Genomic DNA, 21,677 nt, shown 5'->3' with positions numbered 1-21,677 from the left:
CTGCCTTCCACAATGGTTGAACTAATTTACACTCCCACCAACAGTAGGAAAACATTCCTTTCTCTCCACAACCTCACCAGCATCTGTTATTGACTTTTCCATAATAGCCTTTCTGACTGGTGTGAGATCCTGTGTCATTGTGGTTTTGATTTGCATTTCTCTAATCAGTGATGTTGAGCTTTTTTCCCCTATGACTTTTAGTAGTCACTTTTAATAGTTATCACTTCGCTAACCTTAGTCATTTTATAAATAGGGAACAACTTGAAAATAGTGAATTCTGGGGGTGGAGGACAGGTATTTCACAAGCAAAAAGTTCTGGTCCTAGCCTTAAGTGTTTGATACTGTTTAGTAATCATCTTGTAGACTTCAGGTAGTTGCGTCCAATTAAATTGAACTTGTACTTCTGTTTCCATTTGTCAATATGCCTGAATCTTGTAATTGTATGAGATTTCATCTAACCCTTATCCTAGAAAGTGAGACTTGTATCTCACTACTGTATCCATTGAGAGAGGCCACACCCTGTCCTGTGTAAGACCATTTGTAGCGTGAGGCAGACATAGACTGCGTCTTCTTTGAGGACACTTTCACCTCCTTGAAAAATATTTAGATATTTGAGTGTATATATTTTTATAATATTATGTAGAAATGGGAAAGCTTGGTCAACTGAGTGGCTAGACATAGTATTAAGAGAGACAAGTCTTTGTTAATCGTATAGGTGAATATTTATGATATTTGAGGTAGTTACATTTTCATTCACATTTGAGAAAATTGACATCGTCTTCAATTTAATTTTGAGGACACTATTTTTTTTTTTTTTTTTTTTTGTGAGACAGGATCTCTCTCTGTTACCCAGGCTGGAGTGCAGTGGTGCCATCATAGCTCACTGCAGCCTTGAACTGCCAGACTCGAGCAATCCTCCTGCCTCAGCCTCCCAAGTACCTGGGACTACAGGGGCATGCCACCATGCGTGGCTAATTTTTGTTTCTTTAAAATTTTTTTGGCCAGGGATGCTGGCTCACGTCTGTAATCCTAACACTTTGGGAGGCCAAAGGAAGGCCAAGGAGGATCTCTTGAGCCCAGAAATTCAAGACCAGCCTGAGCGACATAGTAAGACCTCTATCTCTACAAAAAATTAAAAATTAGTGGATATAGTGGTATGCGCTTGTAGTCCCAGCTACTGGGAAGATTGAGGTGGAAGGATCCCTTGAGCCTGGGAAGTCAAGGCTGTGGTGAGCCCTGATTGCACCACAGCATTCCAGCCTAGGTGATAGAGGGAGACTGTGTCTCAAAAAATAAAATACAATATTTTTGTAGAGACAAGGTCTTGAACTCCTGGCCTCAAGCCATCCTCCCATCTTAGCGTCCCAAAGTACTGTGATTATAGGAGTGAGCTGCTGTATCTGGCCTGAAGATGCTAATTTTTAATTTGATTGGAAATTTGGGATTTAGTTCAGTTTTTTTCTCTCTTAAGTATCTTAATGTGTAATCTGTTAATTACGTACTTTTTTGTCCCCCCTGAAATACTAATTTAGGCCATGGCCCAAAAGGAAGACATGGAAGAGAGAATCACTACTCTTGAAAAACGCTACCTCGCTGCACAGCGTGAAGCCACATCTGTGCATGACCTCAATGATAAACTTGAAAATGAAATTGCAAATAAAGATTCTATGCATCGACAGGTAATGGATTTTATCGATCTTTGTCTGGCTTCAGTTAATTATTAATGAAATTAAAGACCCTTTTTCTCTCACTTTCATGTTGGAAATCAAGTCCAAATATCAAGTTTTTATGACCTTAGAATATTATGTTCAAGATATGTGGGAGTTCCTTCAGTTTACAGGTTTTGATAACGTAGGATTTGATTTAACCATTTTGTCCTCAATTTTTTCTTTTGTTGTAATTGAAAGTTAATCTATTGCTTTTTAGCATTTTTACCAAAGGAGGAGAGAGTGGCAAAGAACTTCAAGGCAACTGGCTATTTGTTACTAAGTGGGAGCACTATGATAAATGAATAGTATGAGAAATAAAGTCTTGGTCAGACGCAGTGGCTCATGCCTGTCATTCTAACACTTTGGGAAGCTGAGGCGGGAAGATCACTTGAGCCCAGGAATGTGAGAACAGTCTGGTCAACATAGCAAGACCCTGTCTCTACAGAAAATTAAAAAAATAAATAATTAGCTCGGCATGGTGGAATGTGCCTTTAGCCCTAGCTACTCAGGAGGCTAAGGAGGGAGGATGACTTGAGCCCTGGAGTTCAAGGCTTCACTGTGCTATGATTGTGCCACTGGACTGCAGCCTGGGCCACAGAACAAGACCCCGTGTCTAAAATAAAAAATGCGGCTGGGCACGGTGGCTCACGCCTGTAATCCCAGCACTTTGGGAGGCCAAGGCAGGCGGATCATGAGGTCAGGAGTTTGAGACCAGCCTGACTAACATGGTGAAACCCTGTGTCTACTAAAAATAGAAAAATTAGCTGGGCGTAGTGATGCACATCTGTAATCCCAGCTGCTGCTCAGGAGGCTGAGGCAGGAGAATCGCTTGAACCTGAGAGGCAGAGATTGCAGTGAGCCAAGATTGCACCACTGCACTCCAGCCTGGGCGACACAGCTAGACTCCGTCTCAAAAAAAAAAAAAAAGGCAATGAAGTCTATAGTAAGAAATTGTGTCTCCTGTGGTTTCGTTAAACCATACTTACTCTTGTAAGAGTATCACTGTACTCCAGCCTGGGTGACAGAGCGAGACTCTGTCTTTAAACAAAAAAAAAAAGTTTCTTAGAAGTTATTTAGGAAGAGCAAATACTTTGGCAAGAGGTGTTTTGCACATTGAAACGAAGCCCAGGAAAGTGGGCATGTACTCCAGGCAACAGGAAAATTTGACCCAGGCCAGGCACAGTGGCACACACGTGTAATCCCACCACTTTGGGAGGCTGAGGCAGTTGGATCACTTGAGGTTAGGAGTTCACGACCAGCCTGGCCAACATGCCAAAGCCCTGTCTCTACTAAAAATACAAAAATTAGCCAGGTGTGGTGGCACATGCCTATAATTGCGGCTACTCAGGAGGCTGAGGCAGGAGAATTGCTTGAACTCGGGAGGTGGAGGTTGCAGTGAGCCGAGATTGTGCCACTGCACTCCAGCCTGGGTGACAAAGCAAGACTATCTCAAAAAACACACACACACACACACACAAACCTGACCCAGAAGCAACCCCCATCACTGTAGCTCTTCCATCATGACTCTCTTAGTCTGTATCTGCATTTCAGTTTGTTTCAATCTGTTAAAAACTGATACAGCTAGAAGATTTGCTGCATTTTGATGCTTTGCTCTCATTTTATAGACTGAAGATAAAAACCGCCAGTTACAGGAGCGCTTGGAATTGGCAGAGCAAAAGCTGCAGCAGACACTGAGGAAGGCAGAGACGCTCCCTGAGGTGGAGGCGGAGCTGGCCCAGAGGGTGGCAGCGCTTTCCAAGGTAGTGCCATGAGCTTTGTTCTGGTTCGGCTGCCAGGCCTGTGACTGTGCCTTGCCTGTGTACCTTGTTTGTCACTGTTCTTACTACATCAGCACCTAAATCCATGGAAGAGCACAGATTTGGTTTGAGTGCTCTTTCATCTGAGATTGGAACACTTCGTAAATGCCAGACGTGATCCTTTTATCCTGAAGTCTCCCTTGGTGTTGTGAGCTGTATACTATTTGTCCACAGCATGTGTGATCTGAGAGTTACTGCTTCGTAAAATTGTTTTGGTCACCAGCTTAAGCATAGGATAGAAGCCTCTGTAAAAGAAGGTAGTTTTTCTCAGAAATAGGAAGATGCCATTCTTTTAAAAACACCATCAAGATACATTCTTAATAAACACATTTTTAAGTAATTTTATTATTTTGAAATTACTTAAAAATGTGTTTTTAAGTAATATTTATTCATTTGTCCAACAACTGTTGACTAGGCATGTGAAAGGCACAGTCCCTCCAAGTTCTCACCATTCATGAGGGAAGTAGCTAAAGAGGTAAATGCTGTCATAGGTCCTGGGACCAGTGAGAATCCAGGGAGCACATCACTGGGCAAACACCCAGCCTCTGGGGCATGGGGAGCCCAGCACTGCAGTGCCAGGCAGGCGAGCAGCAGGAGCCGAGGCCGCTGTCCGTCGTCCTGAGTCTCCTGGCTCAAGCTTTTCAAGCTGCTGGGGAGGGCATCCTTCTGGACCATTCAGATGGTTTTAGGGCCTACAGACCTGTTCCTTCTAGCAAGTTTGTTGCTAACAGCTTAAGAGAACCTTTCCTCCCACTCCATGATCTGCTTTTAAAGTCTCAATTTCTTTTCTCCCCTGTTATCTTTCCTGTCCCTTGTCGGCTCTGTAGTCTGACCTTTTGTCTTCTGGGAGCTCTGCTGCTAAGGAAGCTAAACTGTTGGAACTTACTTCCAAGCTTAGGAAGGTAGAATGGGTGCACTGCTCCTTGCTTGTGCTTGCTGCTGCTTTCTGCTTTCCATGCTGACTGACCAGAAGCAGTCTAAGGATGGGGGAATCACAACTCCATTGAGATTGGGCCTAGGGGTTGGGGGGAAACACCCAGTCAGTCACCAGCAGCAGCCATGCTTCAGAATCACCAACACAAGAGGGCTAGCCACCTCCCAGCCCAGCACGTGAAGCCCCATAAGCTGTGTTGATGGATGAGTAAATGCTTTCCGTTTAGTATGGCGGAGGAGTCCACGCAGAGCATGTCCTGCCTGTTGCCACTGCAGTAGTATGCAGCATGTTGTTAATGAAGTGTAAGGATGAGGTAAGCTGATGCTATTTCTGCTGACAGGCTGAAGAGAGACACGGCAACATTGAAGAAAGGTTACGGCAGATGGAAGCACAGTTGGAGGAGAAGAATCAAGAACTGCAGCGGGTGAGCATGCAGCCCTGAGGGCGGGGGCGCTGAGTGGGTGCTGCAAGGGCATTGCTCGGGCTGTGGGGAGCTCGGGGCCTCCCACCCCTGACTGAGATGTTGGTCCTCCAGCTCAGTTCTGGTCACGTGCATTTGTTTTGTGCCCTCATCTGTGAGTCGCCTGCTAATGTGTACATCCCACACAGTAGCAGTTTTCAGTCAGTGTTGGGAGCCGCAGAAGAAATTTGAGATCATAGGCAGTGCTTCAGGGGGTAGATTAGATCCCCACGTCCAAAAATGCTTCTTGCTTGTCTAGTGGCCTATGAGGGGAATTGTTCTAGGTACCTGTGGTACCGGCGTGGGTAGAGGCAGGCCCATTGTCCTGGATGACTAGTCCACTTGCCTAGGATGTGGCACTGAATTCCCAAATGCAGATCAGAGGCCTGACCTCTGTCACAGGTTAAAACACTGCAAACATCATGGTGTGTTGGAATGAATAGTTCTAAGCAAGGGCAACACCGTAATTGAGCTACGGTAAAAAGCACTAGGAAGGAGTGTGGCAGTGGAGACTTCTGTCCATTGAATCCTAAGATTGTCTTCCTGGAAGAGTTGGACGGATGTCAGTATGGAACATCCAGGAAAAAGTAATAGCAAGAGCAGTCCCAGGGCCAGCTGGTACCAGGCCTGGGGGTTGGGCCGGATTTCTCTTTAACAAGTAGGTAGAGAAAGGAAGCGTGCAGCATCTAATTGTAGAACTCTTGCACTCTCACATCAACCCGCTTTATAATTTAAGGCTACTAGATTTTGTTTTCACCAGAAATCTGTATTCTCGGCCATGTCCTACAGAGAGTCAAATGAGCTTCCGGGAAACAATGATTCCCACTCCCAGTGAGAGGGTGCGTTTTAGGCAGTCCCCACCTCCCCTTCCGAAACGCACACGTATGCGCACAGACACAGCAGTGAACTTTAAGCTGTGTTCTTTAAAAATTATTTAAATGCTGACAGAAAATAAGCACAAAGAAGGATATTGTTTCTTTCCTAAGAGGAAGTATGCGATTCTCTGTATGCCCCATGATGTGCTGGACCCTTCCAGGTAATGAGAGTTGCTGCATGTTAGACCTTGTGAGAAAAGGAGAGGTCACTCCCCATGTTTTCCCAGTGCAGAAACTGGGCGCACGGGGGTTGAATGCACTACTGATGGTGCGGTCTTGTGGCTCTCTCTTCCTGCCTGGGCAGCATGACTCAAGTGCACGTCATAACCCCATGCCACTGCCCCCTGCCTGGGAGGAGCCCCCGAGCACTGCAAGGGCACTTGGATGATGAGGGCGTGGAGGTGCCACCTGGACAGGTGCCACCTGCTAACACTTCCTGTCCCCTTCTGCCTGTCATTTGAGAAACAGGTTTGGTTTTTTTTTTTTTTTTTTTTTTTTTTGAGACGGAGTCTCGCTCTGTCGCCCAGGCTGGAGTGCAGTGGCCGGATCTCAGCTCACTGCAAGCTCCGCCTCCCGGGTTTACGCCATTCTCCTGCCTCAGCCTCCCGAGTAGCTGGGACTACAGGCGCCCGCCACCTCGCCCGGCTAGTTTTTTGTATTTTTTTAAGTAGAGACAGGGTTTCACCGTGTTAGCCAGGATGGTCTCGATCTCCTGACCTCGTGATCCGCCCGTCTCGGCCTCCCAAAGTGCTGGGATTACAGGCTTGAGCCACCGCGCCCGGCCGAGAAACAGGTTTTAAACCATGAACTTAATTATGGTTTTATAAAATAACAGACATGTCAGTTTTGTTACTACATATTAAAATTACTTAAGGTAATTATTTATAATTTTTGAATATAAATTTCCATTACAAGAAATTTAAGCAACATAGAGGTATAAAGAAAAAATATGAAAGTCTCTCTAGTGCTACTAATTTTTTTTTCCAAAACAAACTTTTTAGCTTTGTAAATTAAATTCACCCTTCCTCCCCAAATCCAGACCCAAGCTTTTAGTGACACAAGGGGAAATTCCTCTCCCAGCGTGGAGACAGGCTGCTCCTCTAAATATCTGCTATAAATCTGCTCCTTAAGTCCCTCTGACAGTTAACAACTAGGGACATTCCTGAGGAGTCCTGTCGCAGGAGCAGTGGGACCTTCTAGTTAATGATCTCTCCAAGACTTGTCCTGTGTTCCCCACGTCCATGAGTTGGTTCTGGTCACCATGCAAAAATCCACTCAAGACGGCAGTGCGGGAAGCAACCGGGGAGGGGAGGGCACGCATGGGGCTCACCCTGTTGGTCCTTGTGCTTTTAAAATAATGATTGAGCATTTACATGAGGTTTATAAGTCTTTGTTTCTCCTGCTTTAGGCAAGGCAAAGAGAAAAAATGAACGAAGAACATAATAAACGTTTATCAGACACTGTTGACAAGCTACTTTCAGAATCTAACGAGAGGCTTCAACTTCATCTTAAAGAGAGAATGGCTGCTTTGGAAGATAAGGTAGGTTAGATAACACGGACATCGCTGGCGCTTTCCCACCCTCTGCCAAAAGACTGCTCATCTGCCCCTGAGCAGGCATGTGTAACAGTGGTTAGCAGCTGTTACCGAAAGTGGGAATTACTCTTTAAAGTGGAAAAGGTACACACAGTTATCCAGTCACTGAATTAACTTATTGTTTGCTATGTCCTTGCCCCATTTGCATGTATGGGAAATTGTTTATCATTCTTATTCTCTAGAATAACAGTAGGTAAGTGATTTTTATAAAGGGCCAGATAATAAATATTTTAGGCTTTTAGTAATTACAAGTAATTAAATAATTTTATGCCAATCAAGTAATTAGCACAAAAGCAGCCATAAATAACATGTAAATGAATGGGTGTGGCTATGTTCCAGTAAGATTCATTTGCAGAAATAAGCAGTGGGCTGGTTTTGGCCATCAAGTTCTAGTTTGCCAGCCCCTGCACTTGGATCATTTTTTGGGCCCAACCCTCACCCCTTTATTGTTCATGCATTAGAAGTTAATTTCTGGCCGGGCACGGTGGCTCACGTCTGTAATCCCAGCACTTTGGGACGCCGAGGCAGGCAGATGACTTCAGCTAGGAGTTCAAGACCAGCTTGGCCAACATGACCAAACCCCGTCTCTGCTAAAAATACAAAAATTAGCCTGACCCGGAAGCACCTGCCTGTAGTCCCAGCTACTCGAGAGGCTAAGGCATGAAAATCGCTTGAACCCAGGAGGTGGAGGTTGCAGTGAGCCGAGATCGTGCCACTCTACTTCATTCAGCCTGTGTGATAGCAAGATCCTGTCTCAAAAAAAGAAAAAAGTTAATTTCTGTCTCATTTATAAACAGGTCACTTAGGGAGTATCGTGTGCTAGAAAGGGTTTAATCAGCTGAAACCAAATAAATATTCCAACCTCTACCTTCATTCTTTTTCATTTGATTTGGAAAAAGTTGAAGGCTGAGCCTGGACTCTGAGCACTGTCGTCATGGAAACATGTTAGCTGTCGCCAAAGGGAAAGGATATCCTAGAATCTGTGTCAGAGAAGCTCTAATGGGTAGCAGCTGGATTCCAGTTTGATAAAGCCTGTCCTGACTATGCAGTGTCTCTAGCGATGAGACTCAGAAACTGCGCTGAGATTGGCTGTTAGGATTGGGGTCTGCTCATCTCAGAGACTAATGATTCCCGCTCATTGCATGACACGTTTATTTACATTGTGCTGACCATGGAGGGCATTTCCAGAGACCACACAGAGTCGTTATCCCACTCACCTCCTTGATCAGTGGGTCAGCCTTAATGGAGCAGTGTTTTTATCTTTGATTTTTTTCTTTGATTATCTTTGAAACTTAAATTCAGGTTTCACAAGTGACCAAGAAATAAAGTCTAAAAGCTAGTATAAGCCAGTTTAACTGACTAAAATGAACTTGCACCGTGAACTTGACATACCTACCTTTAGAAAGTTCATTTGGTGAGGAGTAGATGTTACATTAGTAAGAGACATAAGAGAAGGTGTCGCCGCCTGAGGGTCTGACTCTGGGACTATAGCAATGCTTGCTGGTGTGCTTTCTGGCTCCGTTCCCTTTCTGTGGTCCTTTTTTTTTTTAAACAGATACAGCCATGCTATGTATTTAAATGGGACATTTTAAAGAAACACTAAAGGACTATCTGTCTTTTTCAGAATTCTCTATTAAGAGAAGTTGAAAATGCAAAAAAACAATTAGAAGAAACACAACATGATAAGGTACTGAAATCTTCTCTAAATCCATGAAGAGCCGAGTTGAACTGAGTTGATGATGATGATAGTTACTGCAGATGTCTGACAGAGTGGAGATCAACTTGGTTTGTGGCTCTCATAGTCCACTGCCATAAGTTTCTAGCGCTCTCAGGCTTGTATGTTGAATGCCTTTGTATTTCAGGTGTATTTTGAGTCTGGCTGTGCATATGGTTCAGAATTCAGAGTCCTTTCTGGATTTATTTGAAGCTAAAATATTAGCATCAATGACAGTGCTGTCCAACAGAAATATTATATGAGCTGCATATGTAATGTTTAATTTTCTAATAGTCACATTTTAGAAAGTAAGAAATAGGTAAAATCTACTTTATTTAATTCAGTATATGTAAAATATTATTTCATTATGTATGAATAGTAACAGAACTGAGCTACTTTACATTATTTTTCCACTGTGTATTTCGTAGTCACAGCACATCTCCATTTAGACTAACCCATTACAAGGGCTCAGTAGCCACGTGTGGCTAGTGGTGGACAGCACAGCTCTAGAAATGAGATCAAGTATACTCATGACACAGGAATGGACGCATACCTGATGTAAGACAATTAAACACAATACAGAGACGCACAGGATGTGAATATTGGTCCCTTTCTCCCCTAAAAGAGTCTGCTTCTCTACAAAACTAATAATTGTTAATGGTTTGGTGTTTATCCTCTTAAAAGCTTTTCTATGACTAAGACACAGCTTTTCATTCATTAGGGCTTACAAAGTTAATATAGTAGTCTGAGTGTTTATGTTTATTGCAGTACTCTTGGAGAAAATTTTCCCAGAATTAAAATGTTTGGTATTTTTAACTGCTGATTTAACCTGTTAGGGTTATGCTCAACATCTGAGCACATTTGAAGTAAGTGATTTTAAAATCGCAAAGAGATAGCAGTAATGTAAGTCTTTTGCTTTTCTGTAGGATCAGCTTGTCCTGAACATTGAAGCACTGAGAGCTGAACTAGACCAGATGAGGCTAAGAGGTGCTTCACTTCATCATGGGTATGGTATTAACCAGTGAGCAGCTGTATTGTCAGCACCTGTGGCAGGTCAGCTCTTGGCTCTGTGGGCAGCCTAACTGGGTGCGGCTAATGGTGTGGCCTCAAGGAGCCTGTAGCTTAGTAGGAAGCAAGAGAGAAGAGTGAAATAACTCAAAGGTTAGAGCTTGGTACTGAGAACACACATCACTGGCAGAACTCCAAAACGCAGGAGGAGTTTTGATCAGTTAGTATTTGGATATATTAATCGAGGTGCCAGCAGAGTGTGACACTGATGATGTAAGAGCAGGATGACAGATCCCAAGATTTCACACCACAGATGCTGGCACGGGTGGGACAATTGCAGAGCAGTTGAAGGCCAGCAGTGGCGTGTGGCTGTGTTTCTCGTCAGCCCTGGGAAAGTGGAGCAGAAATGCAGAGCCGGACACCTGGACCCAGAGGAGGGGTCTCAGGGGACCCGGGGTCTCTCTCATCCTAGACAGCTGGGCTCCTTGTTGCTCATCGCCGTGGCTGTCTGCACAGCTTTTCCTGGAGAGCTTTCTACCTGGTGGGGCTGAGAGACTGAAACTGTTGTCCTGGAGGAGGCAACAAGTAGCTCTTGGGGTGGGTGAGAGCAGTGCCCTCCCTGGAGACCCTTTCCTGTGTGGAGTAACTTTTCCAAATTGATAGATTCTGCCTTAACTAGAAGAGAGTTTATTTCCTTTTCTTCTAATAATGATCATTCTTATTTTTCATATTTCAGCCGACCCCACTTGGGCAGTGTCCCAGATTTCAGGTTCCCCATGGCAGACGGCCACACAGACTCCTACAGCACCAGCGCAGTGCTGCGGCGCCCGCAGAAAGGCCGTCTGGCAGCCCTGCGAGATGAGCCTTCCAAGGCAAGGTCTTTGTGTGAAATACCTCTGCTTACGTGAAAGTTAACTTACTTATCCTGTGGCTTTCAGACTGCTTTGGAATAAAAATGTTGATAGGTCATTGCCTTTCTTGCCCTCCTCTCATTTTCTATTTTCTGGCTAAGAGTTTAGCTTTTAGAGCATTTTTTAAAATAGGGTTTTGTTTTTGTTTTTGTTTTTTTTAAAGAGATAGGGTCTGTGTTGCCCAAGCTGCTCTTGAACTCCTGGCCTCAAGCAGTCCTCTTGCCTCGGCCTCACAAAGTGCTAGGACTACAGGCGTGAGCCATTGTGCCTGGCGTCTGTAGTTTTTTTTTTTTTCCTTTCTTTCTTTTAATAGGAATTCTTATAAAAATACAGTCATTTTTAAATACAGTGATAATCATGGATTTAAAGTAGTGATTAAAAATAAATGAGTAGGCCAGGTGCGGGTGGCTCATGCCTGTAATCCCAGAACTTTGGGAGGCCAAGGCAGGTGGATCACCTGAGGTCAGGGGTTTGAGATCAGCCTGGCCAACATGGTGAAACCCCATCTGTACTAAAAATACAAAAAATTAGCTGGGCATGGTGGCAGGTGCCTGTAATCCCAGCTACTCGGGAGGCTGAGGCAGAAGAATCACTTGAACCCGGAGGCATTGCAATGAGCTGAGAAAGCATCATTGCACTCCAGCCTGGGCTGTAAGAGCAAAACTCCGTCTCAAAAAATAATAGAATAGAATAGAAATCTGGGTGCAGTGCCTCACACCGGTAATCCCAGTGCTTTGGGAGGATCGCTTGAAGCCAGGAGCTTGAGACCAGCTTCGGCAACACAGGGAGACCCCTGTCTCTATTTAAAAAAAAAAAAGAAAAACTTAGCTGCATGTGGTAGTGTGTGCCTATAGTCCCAGCTACTCGGGAGGCTGAGGCAGAAGGGTCCTTTGAGCCCAGGAGATTGAGACCAGCCTGGGCAACATAGTAAGACCCTGTCTCTACAAATAAATAAATTAGCTGGGCATGGTGGCATGCGCCTGCAGTCCCAGCTACTCTTGGGGCTGGGGTAGAAGGATCCTTTGGGCCCCGGGAGGTCAACGCTATAGTGAGCTATGATTGCACCACTGCGGTCCAGCTTGGTCAACAGAGTAAGACCTTGTTTCTAAAAAATAAAAGAAGTAATTGAATACATATATTCATCATTTAGTGAAAAGAATTCACCTTTGAACATTTACCTTCTTTCTTTGGTCTGTTCAGCAGTGTTTGTTTCAATACATGGAAGTGTAATTTTAGCCCCCATAGTCACTCAACAGCTAGTTTGGGCCCGGCCCCATTACAGCCCTGTAGAGACCTAGGGCTGCAGCAGTGTGTAGTGAAACAGGAAGAATGCCTGCATCCCAGAGGACACAAACAGTCGACATATAAAGTCTAGTAGTGTGTGTTTGTTGACTATTGGTGTGTAACAAATTACTACGGAGCTCAGTGGCTTAAAACAGTGAACATTTCATAGTTCATGGCTCCTGTGAGCGCAGGAGCAGCAGAGCAGGACAGTCCTGGCTCAATCTGGCAAGACGAGCCGCAGAAAAACCCAGCTGGGGCAGGAGGCCTCGGGGCCATCACCCACCACTTGGATCTGGCCACCAGGGCTGCTCTGTGGTCCTTGCATTGTGATGCGAGCAGCCCGTACTCTAGGAGAGGGCGAGAAGAAAGTCCCACAGCCTTTCCAGTCCTGGTCTTGGATGCTGCAGCCTTCACTTCCTCTCTAGTCTGTTCATTGGAGTGAGGCGCTAAGTCTTGCCCACACTCAGGGTTTGGGGTGACAATCACTCTCCACCTCTTAAAGGGATGAGTGTTAAAAGTGTTTGTGGACATATTTTTAAACCATCCCGGTATGTCAGATGGTAATAAGCACGGAAATGGGACTCAGGGGGGCCCTGAGTTGTGGAGTGAACAGGGGAGTAAGAATTGTAAGTAGGGAGGCCAGGGAGACAGTATAGTGAGGGTGACGTCTGAGCAGGGATGTGAAGGGGGAAGGAGAAGCAGCACATGGAACATGTTCAGTGTATTGTTATGGAGTGCCAACAAGATTTGCTGAGGGATTGGATCCAGGGTGAGAAGGAAAGAGAGGAGTCAGAGATGACTCCAAGGATTTGGGCTTGAGCAGCTGGAAGGATGAAGTCTGTTTCTTGAGATGAGGGAGACACTGGCTTGAGGGAGAGTAGGAATTGAGCCAGGGCCGTGTTCAGGTTGACAGGACTATCAGCTGTCCAGGGGAGGTGGCAGGTTGGCTGTTGACTATTCCAGTCTGGAACCCAAGAGAGACGGCTAGAACTAGAGATGAAAATTGAGACGTCTTGAGCATATGGATGGTATTAAGTAACATGAGACAAGATGATGTCATCTCATGGGTGCCTGTCGATGGAGACAAGGCTCAAGAATGGAGCTCTGGGGTGCTCCAAGACCATCGGTGGGGAGATTGGGAAGGAATGAGACAGAGGCATGACCAGCAAGGGGTAGGGTCCTGGGACCAACTGGGCAGAGTGCTCGGGGAAGAGAGGAGAGCAGCAGAGTCCAACCTGCTGATGGGCCAGGTCAGATGGGAGACGGGATCAAGGGACAGCTGGTGGCCTTAGTAACGGGGAGCACGTTGGAACTGCCATAGAGTAGTCCCACTGGCGGGGAAGTAAGCACTCAAAGCTTGCCTGCAGCAAGGTCTGGAGAAGTGGGAACAGGAAGACAGAATGGAGGCGGCTCACCAGTATCTTTTACTCTGGTTGGGAGCAGAACAGTGGAGGGGCGGGTGAAAGGAGACCCGGGCAGGGATGGGGGAAGGGCCTTGGTTTCTGCTGTGGTGTTTTAAGGTGAGATGGGGGAGAAAATGTCCTTGTGCTAATGGGACGAGCTAGTGGAACTTGCTTATCCAGAGAGGGAGCCGTGATGGCCGGAGATCCGGGTGGGAGCCAGGGCTTGAGGCTGCTGCCCAGCAGGTGGGGCTGATCCCAGAGAGGAGGAAGGCTGAGTGCAGGCCTTGGTTTTGTCTCCATGAAATGGGAAGGTCACCGGCTGGGAGTGAGAATGGGAGAGGAGGTGTTGGGGGCTTGAAGAGTGAGGCGGCGTGAAAGAATCACACCTGGGGGATTGTGTAGGTCCCGGCACACACACTTTACCCTCTGCATTCTGATGACATACGTGATGCCTCAGTCAGACATGGCCACTCAGCACTGAGCTGCCCATGCCGCGTACTCTGCCATTCTTGAGATCACCCTTGATTCTCTCAGTTGCTGCTGCCCTCCTTTGCTTGTTCAGGCTTGGTAGTAAGAGCCTCAGGTAGGGCAGGATGTGGACACACAGGTTGGTTAGAGGGTACTCGAAAACACGAAATTTACAACAACTGAGTGAACTCAATTGATATGGATTTAAATCTTTTTTTTTTTTTTTGGAACTTTCCAGTAGCATGTATAATTGGAGCACAGGTGTATTTTTTTATTGATCCATATTGGGTATACATATTTAGGGGGTATATGTGATAATTTGATACATTCGTGTAATTACATCAGGGTAATTGGGATATCCATCACCTTACGTATTTCTCCTTTCTTTACACTAGGAACATTCAAGTTATTCCCTTGCAGCTATTTTGAAATGTATCACCTTTTTTTTTTTCTTTTTTTTGAGGCAGAGTCTCTCTCTGTCGCCCAGGCTGGAGTGCATTGGTGCGACCTGGGCTCACTGCATCTTCCACCTCCCAGGTTCAAGCAATTCTCCTGCCTCAGCCTCCCGAGTAGCTGGGATTACAGGCATAAGCCACTACGCCTGGCTAATTTTTGTATTTTTAGTAGAGGCGGGGTTTCGCCATGCTGGCCAGGTTGGTCTCGAACTCCTTACCTCAGGTGATTCATTCGCCTCAGCCTCCCAAAATGCTGGGTTTGCAGGTATGTGCCACCACGCCTGGCGTGTATCACCTAGTAATGTTAACTCTAGTCACCCTGCTGATCTATCCAGCACCAGGTCTTGTTTCTTCTAAGGGTATATTTGCAGCCATTGATCAGCCTCTCTTCATCCTCCCCCTCCCCATCCTTCCCAGCTGATTTTCGGTTTTTGTTTCTGACTCTGTTCAGTCTCCCAGTTGTGTATTTCACCATGGAAGTGCCACATGTCCATGTTAGGGCGTTAATATCACAAGGGTCCAAGGAATGGATTGTTGCCCTCCCCAGTTTCTTAAATACTGCCTGCTTCATGTCAGTACCTTATACGCATGGCCCATCTTTCTAAAATCTTTTGGGCTTTCATTAAAGAATTTATAAATTTCTGATAGATTTATGTTTCTACAACTAATGTTGTTACTTTATCTGCTGAGATTTGGTTTTCTTGTTTATAGGTACAGACTCTTAATGAGCAGGATTGGGAACGTGCCCAGCAAGCTAGTGTCTTGGCAAATGTAGCACAAGCATTCGAGAGTGATGCTGACGTGTCTGATGGTGAAGATGACAGGGACACTCTCCTCAGCTCAGTTGACCTGCTGTCGCCCAGTGGCCAGGCCGACGCGCACACGCTAGCCATGATGCTTCAGGAGCAGCTGGACGCCATCAACAAAGAGATCAGGTGTGTGCAGCCGTGCATGACACTCACCACACGCGTGGGTGTCTCTGAGGAATCTCATCCTGCCTGGAAAAGTCTGGATGAAATACTATTAACATTTCTAAGTGTTCCATAATAATAGAACTTACTTAACTTCTGTTTTAAGAATTTTAAGTTCTGAAATTGCCCTTGAATATAAAATTCAAGTAACCAGGGCACTCTCCCCACAGTCACGGCACTGGTACCTTTTGGTAGAACATTGTGGGACCTGAGAGGTGTTCAGTCCTTCCCCTGGGAGGGTGCCTGAAGGGGCTCTGGGCCCACCCGGCTCCCACTGCCATCCTGAGAGCTGCACTTGGAAGGCCATGTGAGCTGAGCACATCTGAAGGAGGCCGATCGGCCTACCTTCCTGACCCGGAGTGCAGATGAAAGGTGTGCACGGCGGTGGACTGGAAAGAGATGACAGACTGAAGCCTGCCTTGGATGAACAGCCTCCACAGGCCAGTGCCACTCACTAGAGAGACCAGTGCTCAGAACAAGTGCATGCCAGAGCGAGCACATAGGGTGGGAAGGGAGAGGGAGGGTTGCTTATCAACCCCCTTCTGGTCTGAGTGTCCCTCGTTGACCCTGAACCCTGAAAGGAGCGCGTTGCCGTCACCTGCCGTGTGTGCAGCCTCCTGCACAGAAGAGGCTGTGTGTAGTGCGTCCGTCAACCTCACGTGTTCAGGTCCCATCACACAGTGGCCTGGCACAGAACGCTGGAGCTCTTCCGGAGTGCACGCGCCACTCCAGTGTGCCTTTCCCTGTGTGAAGTTAACACGGACAGTGAGTGCTCAGAGTGCAGATTTGCCCTCTAGTCTCATCAGTATTTTAAAGGGTTTTTCTTTAGCAACTTTAGCAGTTACAATGCAGAACTTCCAAAATGGGCCAACTGTAGAATGGAATCCAAGAATTGCTTTTATATTGACAAAGAGACCGGTAAACCCTGCCCACGCTGGCTTGGCCTAGGGACACAGCAGTGTGACCAGGGGGTGCCTGGGATCTACCCCCCAGGCCCTGACCTGACGTGCCGCTTGGCCAGCCTGAATCCAAGTGAGGAACAGGTGTGTGCGTGGAGTCCTGTGGTGGGTCTGGGTGGGGTGCTGCCAGGACTTGGTTGTGAAGTTTATGCGGGTAGAGGTGCCAGTCCTGAGAGAACAGGAGGTAAAGAAGAGAAGGTTAAGAGAAACATCAACAAGAGCTGTATTACTCCAGCTTTTTTTTGGTTAAAAAGAAAAAAAAATAGGGCTGTATGTTCTGAAGTAAGAAGTTGGTATGCTGCCGGTGTTTTTGACTTTATAAACTCCCATTTCATGTGCCATGTTGAAAACTGGTGAAGAGGCCCCTGCAGCAATCTGTTGCCAGGCATGGGGGCCCTTTGAAGGAGGAGGTGCAAAATAATACGATGCGTTCAGAAAGATAGTCTTTCCTCATCATTATGGGAACTGGGAAAGGATTATATACCTTTTGTTTTTATTTTTATTTTTTATTTTTTTTTGGAGACGGAGTCTCGCTCTGTCGCCCAGGCTGGAGTGCAGTGGCCAGATCTCAGCTCACTGCAAGCTCCGCCTCCCGGGTTCACGCCATTCTCCTGTCTCAGCCTCCCAAGTAGCTGGGACTACAGACGCCCGCCACCTCGCCCGGCTAGTTTTTTGTATTTTTTTTAGTAGAGACGGGGTTTCACCGTGTTAGCCAGGATGGTCTCGATCTCCTGACCTCGTGATCTGCCCGTCTCGGCCTCCCAAAGTGCTGGGATTACAGGCTTGAGCCACCGCGCCCGGCCTGTTTTTATTTTTTATAATGTATTACTAGATAAAAGTGCTTCCTCTTTATGCAGAAAGTTGACCTGGTGTAAATGTTCTGTCCACTGACTTGTGGATTTTCTTCTATTAATAATGATTAGAAATGTAAGTAGAGCTTTAATTGGAAGGGTTATTGCAAGGTTTCTATATTTTAATACTAGAATAATTATTATTGGCACAGTCAAATATTAAAACTGCTGTCTAGTGATCCACTCTAGGATAGAGGATCATTAATCTTGAATTCCAAATTTATGTAGCATGGTTGGCATGAATCCAGAAATTTAGATGAGGATGGTAGAGAATCCCATCAGATAACACTCTGGTTCAAATTTAAACTGAAAAAAAAAAAAAACTCAGTATTTTCATTTAATCTAAACAGTTAAGTGTTTGGAAACTCCTAATTGCTTTGTGGGTCTGTTCTTTATATTAGAGTTCCTGATTTCCAGTTGAAGAAATCTGTAGAAGTCTTCAGCTTTGCTCTAAGAATAGGGGAGATAAGGGTCATAAAATTTTAAAATATTGCTTAGTAAAGAAACTATTAATTGCAACCATAGGAAAAATTGCCATCCAGTCTTCTCCAAAATTTTAGTGTAAATAAGTAAAATCAAATATGAATGATATCCAGAACCAACAAGACTCAATGGAAGGTTTACTTTTTGTTGTTGTAAGATGTAGTACATTAAAAAAGATTGAGGCCAGTGTGGTGGCTTATGCCAGTAATCCCACCACTTTGGGAGGAGGCTGAGGTTGGAGGATGACTTGAAGCCAGGAGTTTGAGTCCAGCCTTGGCAACATAGGAAGACCTCGTCTGTACAAAACATTTTTTAAAAATGAGCCAGGCGTGGTGGTGCATACCTGTTGCCCCAGCTACTTGGGAGGCTGAGGCGGGAGGATCCCTTGAGCCCAGGAGTTCGAAGCTGGAGTGAGCTGTGATCATGCTACTGTACTCCAGCCAGGATGAGAGAGTGAGACTGTGTCTCAAAAAATATAAAAATTAGACTGGGCGCGGTGGCTCACGCCTGTAATCCCAGCACTTTGGGAGGCTGAGGCGGGCGGATCACAAGGTCAGAAGTTCGAGACCAGTCTGGCCAACATGGTGAAACTAAAAATACAAAAAATTAGCCGGGCATGGTGGCGCATGCCTGTAATCGCAGCTACTTGGGAGGCTGAGGCAGGAGAATTATTTGAACCCAGGAGGCGGAGGTTGCAGTGAGCTGAGATCGCGCCATTGCACTCTAGCCTGGGCAACAGAGCGAGACTCCATCTCAAAACAAACAAAAACATAAAAATTTTAAAAGAGTAGGACATTTTTGCTGAAGTGTTCATTGAGTAACTTACTATTGGAGTTTACTCATAGTAATACAGAGTATAAGCATGGTCTTTCTCATGCAAATACATTAATCTGTTTGCGGAAACGGGAGGACTGACTGCTTTTGTTTTATTTTAGGTTGATTCAGGAAGAAAAAGAAAACACAGAGCAGCGGGCAGAGGAGATTGAAAGTCGAGTTGGCAGCGGAAGTCTAGACAATCTTGGTCGTTTTAGATCAATGAGCTCCATTCCCCCCTACCCTGCTTCCTCACTTGCTAGCTCCTCCCCTCCGGGCAGTGGGCGCTCCACCCCACGAAGGATCCCTCACAGCCCAGCCCGGGAAGTGGACAGACTGGGCGTCATGACCCTTGTACGTATCCGCCCTTTCCCTGCTGTGGCTGCCCTCAGCATACCTGTATGAAATTTTGGACACTACAAATCTACCCACAAGAAAATCAAGTACATTCATTATTCTAAGAGGTTCAAGATTATAAAAACTAGTTATTATTTAATCATTCAGTTATGACAAACTAATTTTAACATTTGGGACTGGGCATGGTGGCTCACACCTGTGATTCCTCAAACTTTGGGAGACTAAAGTGGGCAGATCACTTGAGCCCAGGAGGTCAAAACCAGCTGGGCAACATGGCAAAACCCTGTCTTTACAAAAAGTAGCTGGGCATGGTGGTGTATGCCTGTAGTCCCAGCTACTCTGGAGGCTGAGGCGGGAGGATCACCTGAGCCTAGGAGGTTGAGGCTACAGTGAGCCATGATTGCATCACTGCCCTCCAGCCTGGGCAGCAGAGTGAGACCCTATCTGAAAACAAATCCCAAAAAATATTAAAATTTTTTTTTAATATTTGGATGACCAGGCTAGCAATACACCATTTGTTTGTGTGACATTAGGCATGACAAGTGTGCAAAAGTACAGCAGCCAGAAGGGGAAATATTTTCTGTTTTCTAGGAAAAACTACTTAGCAAAAGTAAATAAAGGCAGACATCAGAGTATATGGGAAAATGTATAAAGGGAGTCAGTGCATTTCTTTCCTTTTGGAGTGCCCAGCCAGCTTCCAGGGCATCTACTACCGGAAAAAAAAGGAAAAAAGGAAAAAATGCGAAAGGGTTCTGCATGTGAAGCCGTGAACAAGCTAGCTGCTTCATGGCTCCCTAAGGAAGCAGATGGGGTTCTTCCCTTCGCAGCTTAGGGTCACCTCTCACCTGGAAATGCGATGACCTTCTGGTGTTTGGCGTTTGCAAAGTGTGCGGGTCTGAGGAATGTTTAAAACTTTCCTGTGGGCCTGGCATGGTGTCTCACGCCTGTAATCCCAGCACTTTGGGAGGTCAAGGTAGGAGGATTGCTTGAGCTAGGAGTTAAGAGACCAGCCTGGGCAACATAATGAGAACCCCATCTTTATTTAAAAAAACAAAAAACCATCTTGTATATTTAGGATTTGTCAGTATGCTGTCAATGAAATATTTCATAATTAGACGATTTGCTTTTTAACTGCACTTCTATCATATTTTTTCCCGTTACCATCTATTTTCATTTTTAGTTGTGTTGTTAGCCAGCATGCAATTAAATTGATGGTGAATCATTTTAGTGGCATATGAGGTGGTAACTAGTCTATTTTGCAGTGTTTTGAAATACTGTTTTTATAATTTACATCATCTAATTAGGTAATATTTTAAACTCTTTGACTGTTTTATTTGTGGTTTTATGCTTATTTCTGTCCAGAGAATTTGTAAAAACAGTTGTGTATGTTTATATATTTTTTCTGGTTTTGTAATGCCGTATGCTGGCTGACAGTCTCTATGCTTCCGTCATTGGTTTTGATTTCCTGTCATCCTTTTTTTTTATTATTTTAGCCATCTCCAGATTCATTTTTAATCCAGACCTCAGGTCCCCATCAGTCTGTAGTTTACTCATCCACCTCCCCTCCCAGTTCCACCCCATGCTATAGCGATTCTTCACAGCATGCTCAGGTAACCACGCAACTGTGTGTGTTCGATCATGTGTGAGTCTGTGCTGTGATGACTTTATTAATGGGTTGCTTTTCTCTTAGTTAAAAGTATCTTTTTCTCAATGATAATAAATTTACATTAGTGTATTACTATATAGTAAGTATGGATACAGGCAAGACATAGGTGTTTAAGAGTGTTTTTACTCAAATTATGTAGGATTTCTGTAATTCATAAGTGTTTCCTACATAAATAATCTATCTAAGCGTAGACTTAATGGAAGCTGTTTACACAGACAGTATGCTTTCTGGTTCTGATGATTGTATTCAAGACTGTAAATCTCATCAGCTTGTTGAATCTCATCAGCTGCTGTCTCTAATAGGTTATTTTTAAATTAAAATATCTTACTTGAATCATAGGATGGATGTAAAGATTCTACCTAACATTATGCTAGCTTTTGTTCTTATATATTTTCACAGGATACCTTGCTTTAAGCAATAACTTTATTTTTGAGAAGTGGTAAATCAAATTCTAGGTAAGGATTTCACATTAATGTCCAACAGGTGATTAACTAAAAGTAGGTTTGTTCAGTTTTATAATTGGTATTGCAGTAACTTCGTCATCAGTTGGAATATTTTTAATTATAACATGGATTTTATTAAAGAAAACTAAGTTATAGAGAGATTTGGCTTAGAATAGATGATTGTTAGGGTCGTTTATTATATAGAATGCCATATTTTAATAAAACACAAGAAATAGAATTTTATCTAAGTAATAATTTATAGTGTTTCTCTAATAAACCTTTAATAACTTGTATTTAAATTTTTTGGTGAAAAAATGGTTCTGTATCCAATTACATTTTCTCTAAATCCTGTCTCCTGTCATTTCTATTTTAATATATTTGCTTATACTGATCCTTGAATTTCTAACTTCAAAGTGTATAGTAAATCTGGTTTCTCTTCATTTCTTTGCACGCATCTATCAGCCTAGTGATTTAAGGAAACATCGTAGAAAGGTAAATTATT

General features: G+C 44.7%; 1 protein-coding gene across 3 annotated transcripts in view; it reads left to right on the top strand.

The window, feature by feature from the left end:
- The window catches only part of PPFIA1 (PTPRF interacting protein alpha 1), a 113,079-nt gene that overhangs the window by 54,552 nt on the left and 36,850 nt on the right, over positions 1 to 21,677 (top strand). For 2 of the 3 annotated variants that reach the window (XM_025358051.1, XM_025358052.1), the window contains 9 exons: positions 1,533 to 1,679; positions 3,335 to 3,469; positions 4,801 to 4,884; positions 7,204 to 7,335; positions 9,014 to 9,076; positions 10,030 to 10,109; positions 10,848 to 10,983; positions 15,344 to 15,567; positions 18,832 to 19,063. In XM_025358051.1, coding sequence (XP_025213836.1) covers positions 1,533 to 1,679; positions 3,335 to 3,469; positions 4,801 to 4,884; positions 7,204 to 7,335; positions 9,014 to 9,076; positions 10,030 to 10,109; positions 10,848 to 10,983; positions 15,344 to 15,567; positions 18,832 to 19,063 — 1,233 coding nt within the window. Of the gene's footprint in view, positions 1 to 1,532; positions 1,680 to 3,334; positions 3,470 to 4,800; positions 4,885 to 7,203; positions 7,336 to 9,013; positions 9,077 to 10,029; positions 10,110 to 10,847; positions 10,984 to 15,343; positions 15,568 to 18,831; positions 19,064 to 21,637; positions 21,668 to 21,677 lie in introns of all 3 variants that reach the window. The other variant, XM_025358049.1, reaches the window with a different exon arrangement.

The sequence above is a fragment of the Theropithecus gelada genome, chromosome 14, assembly GCF_003255815.1.
Source record: "Theropithecus gelada isolate Dixy chromosome 14, Tgel_1.0, whole genome shotgun sequence".
NCBI classification, from domain to species: Eukaryota; Metazoa; Chordata; class Mammalia; order Primates; family Cercopithecidae; genus Theropithecus; species Theropithecus gelada.
Note: the sequence above shows the minus strand (reverse complement) of the source record. Positions and strands in the feature narration are given on the sequence as shown.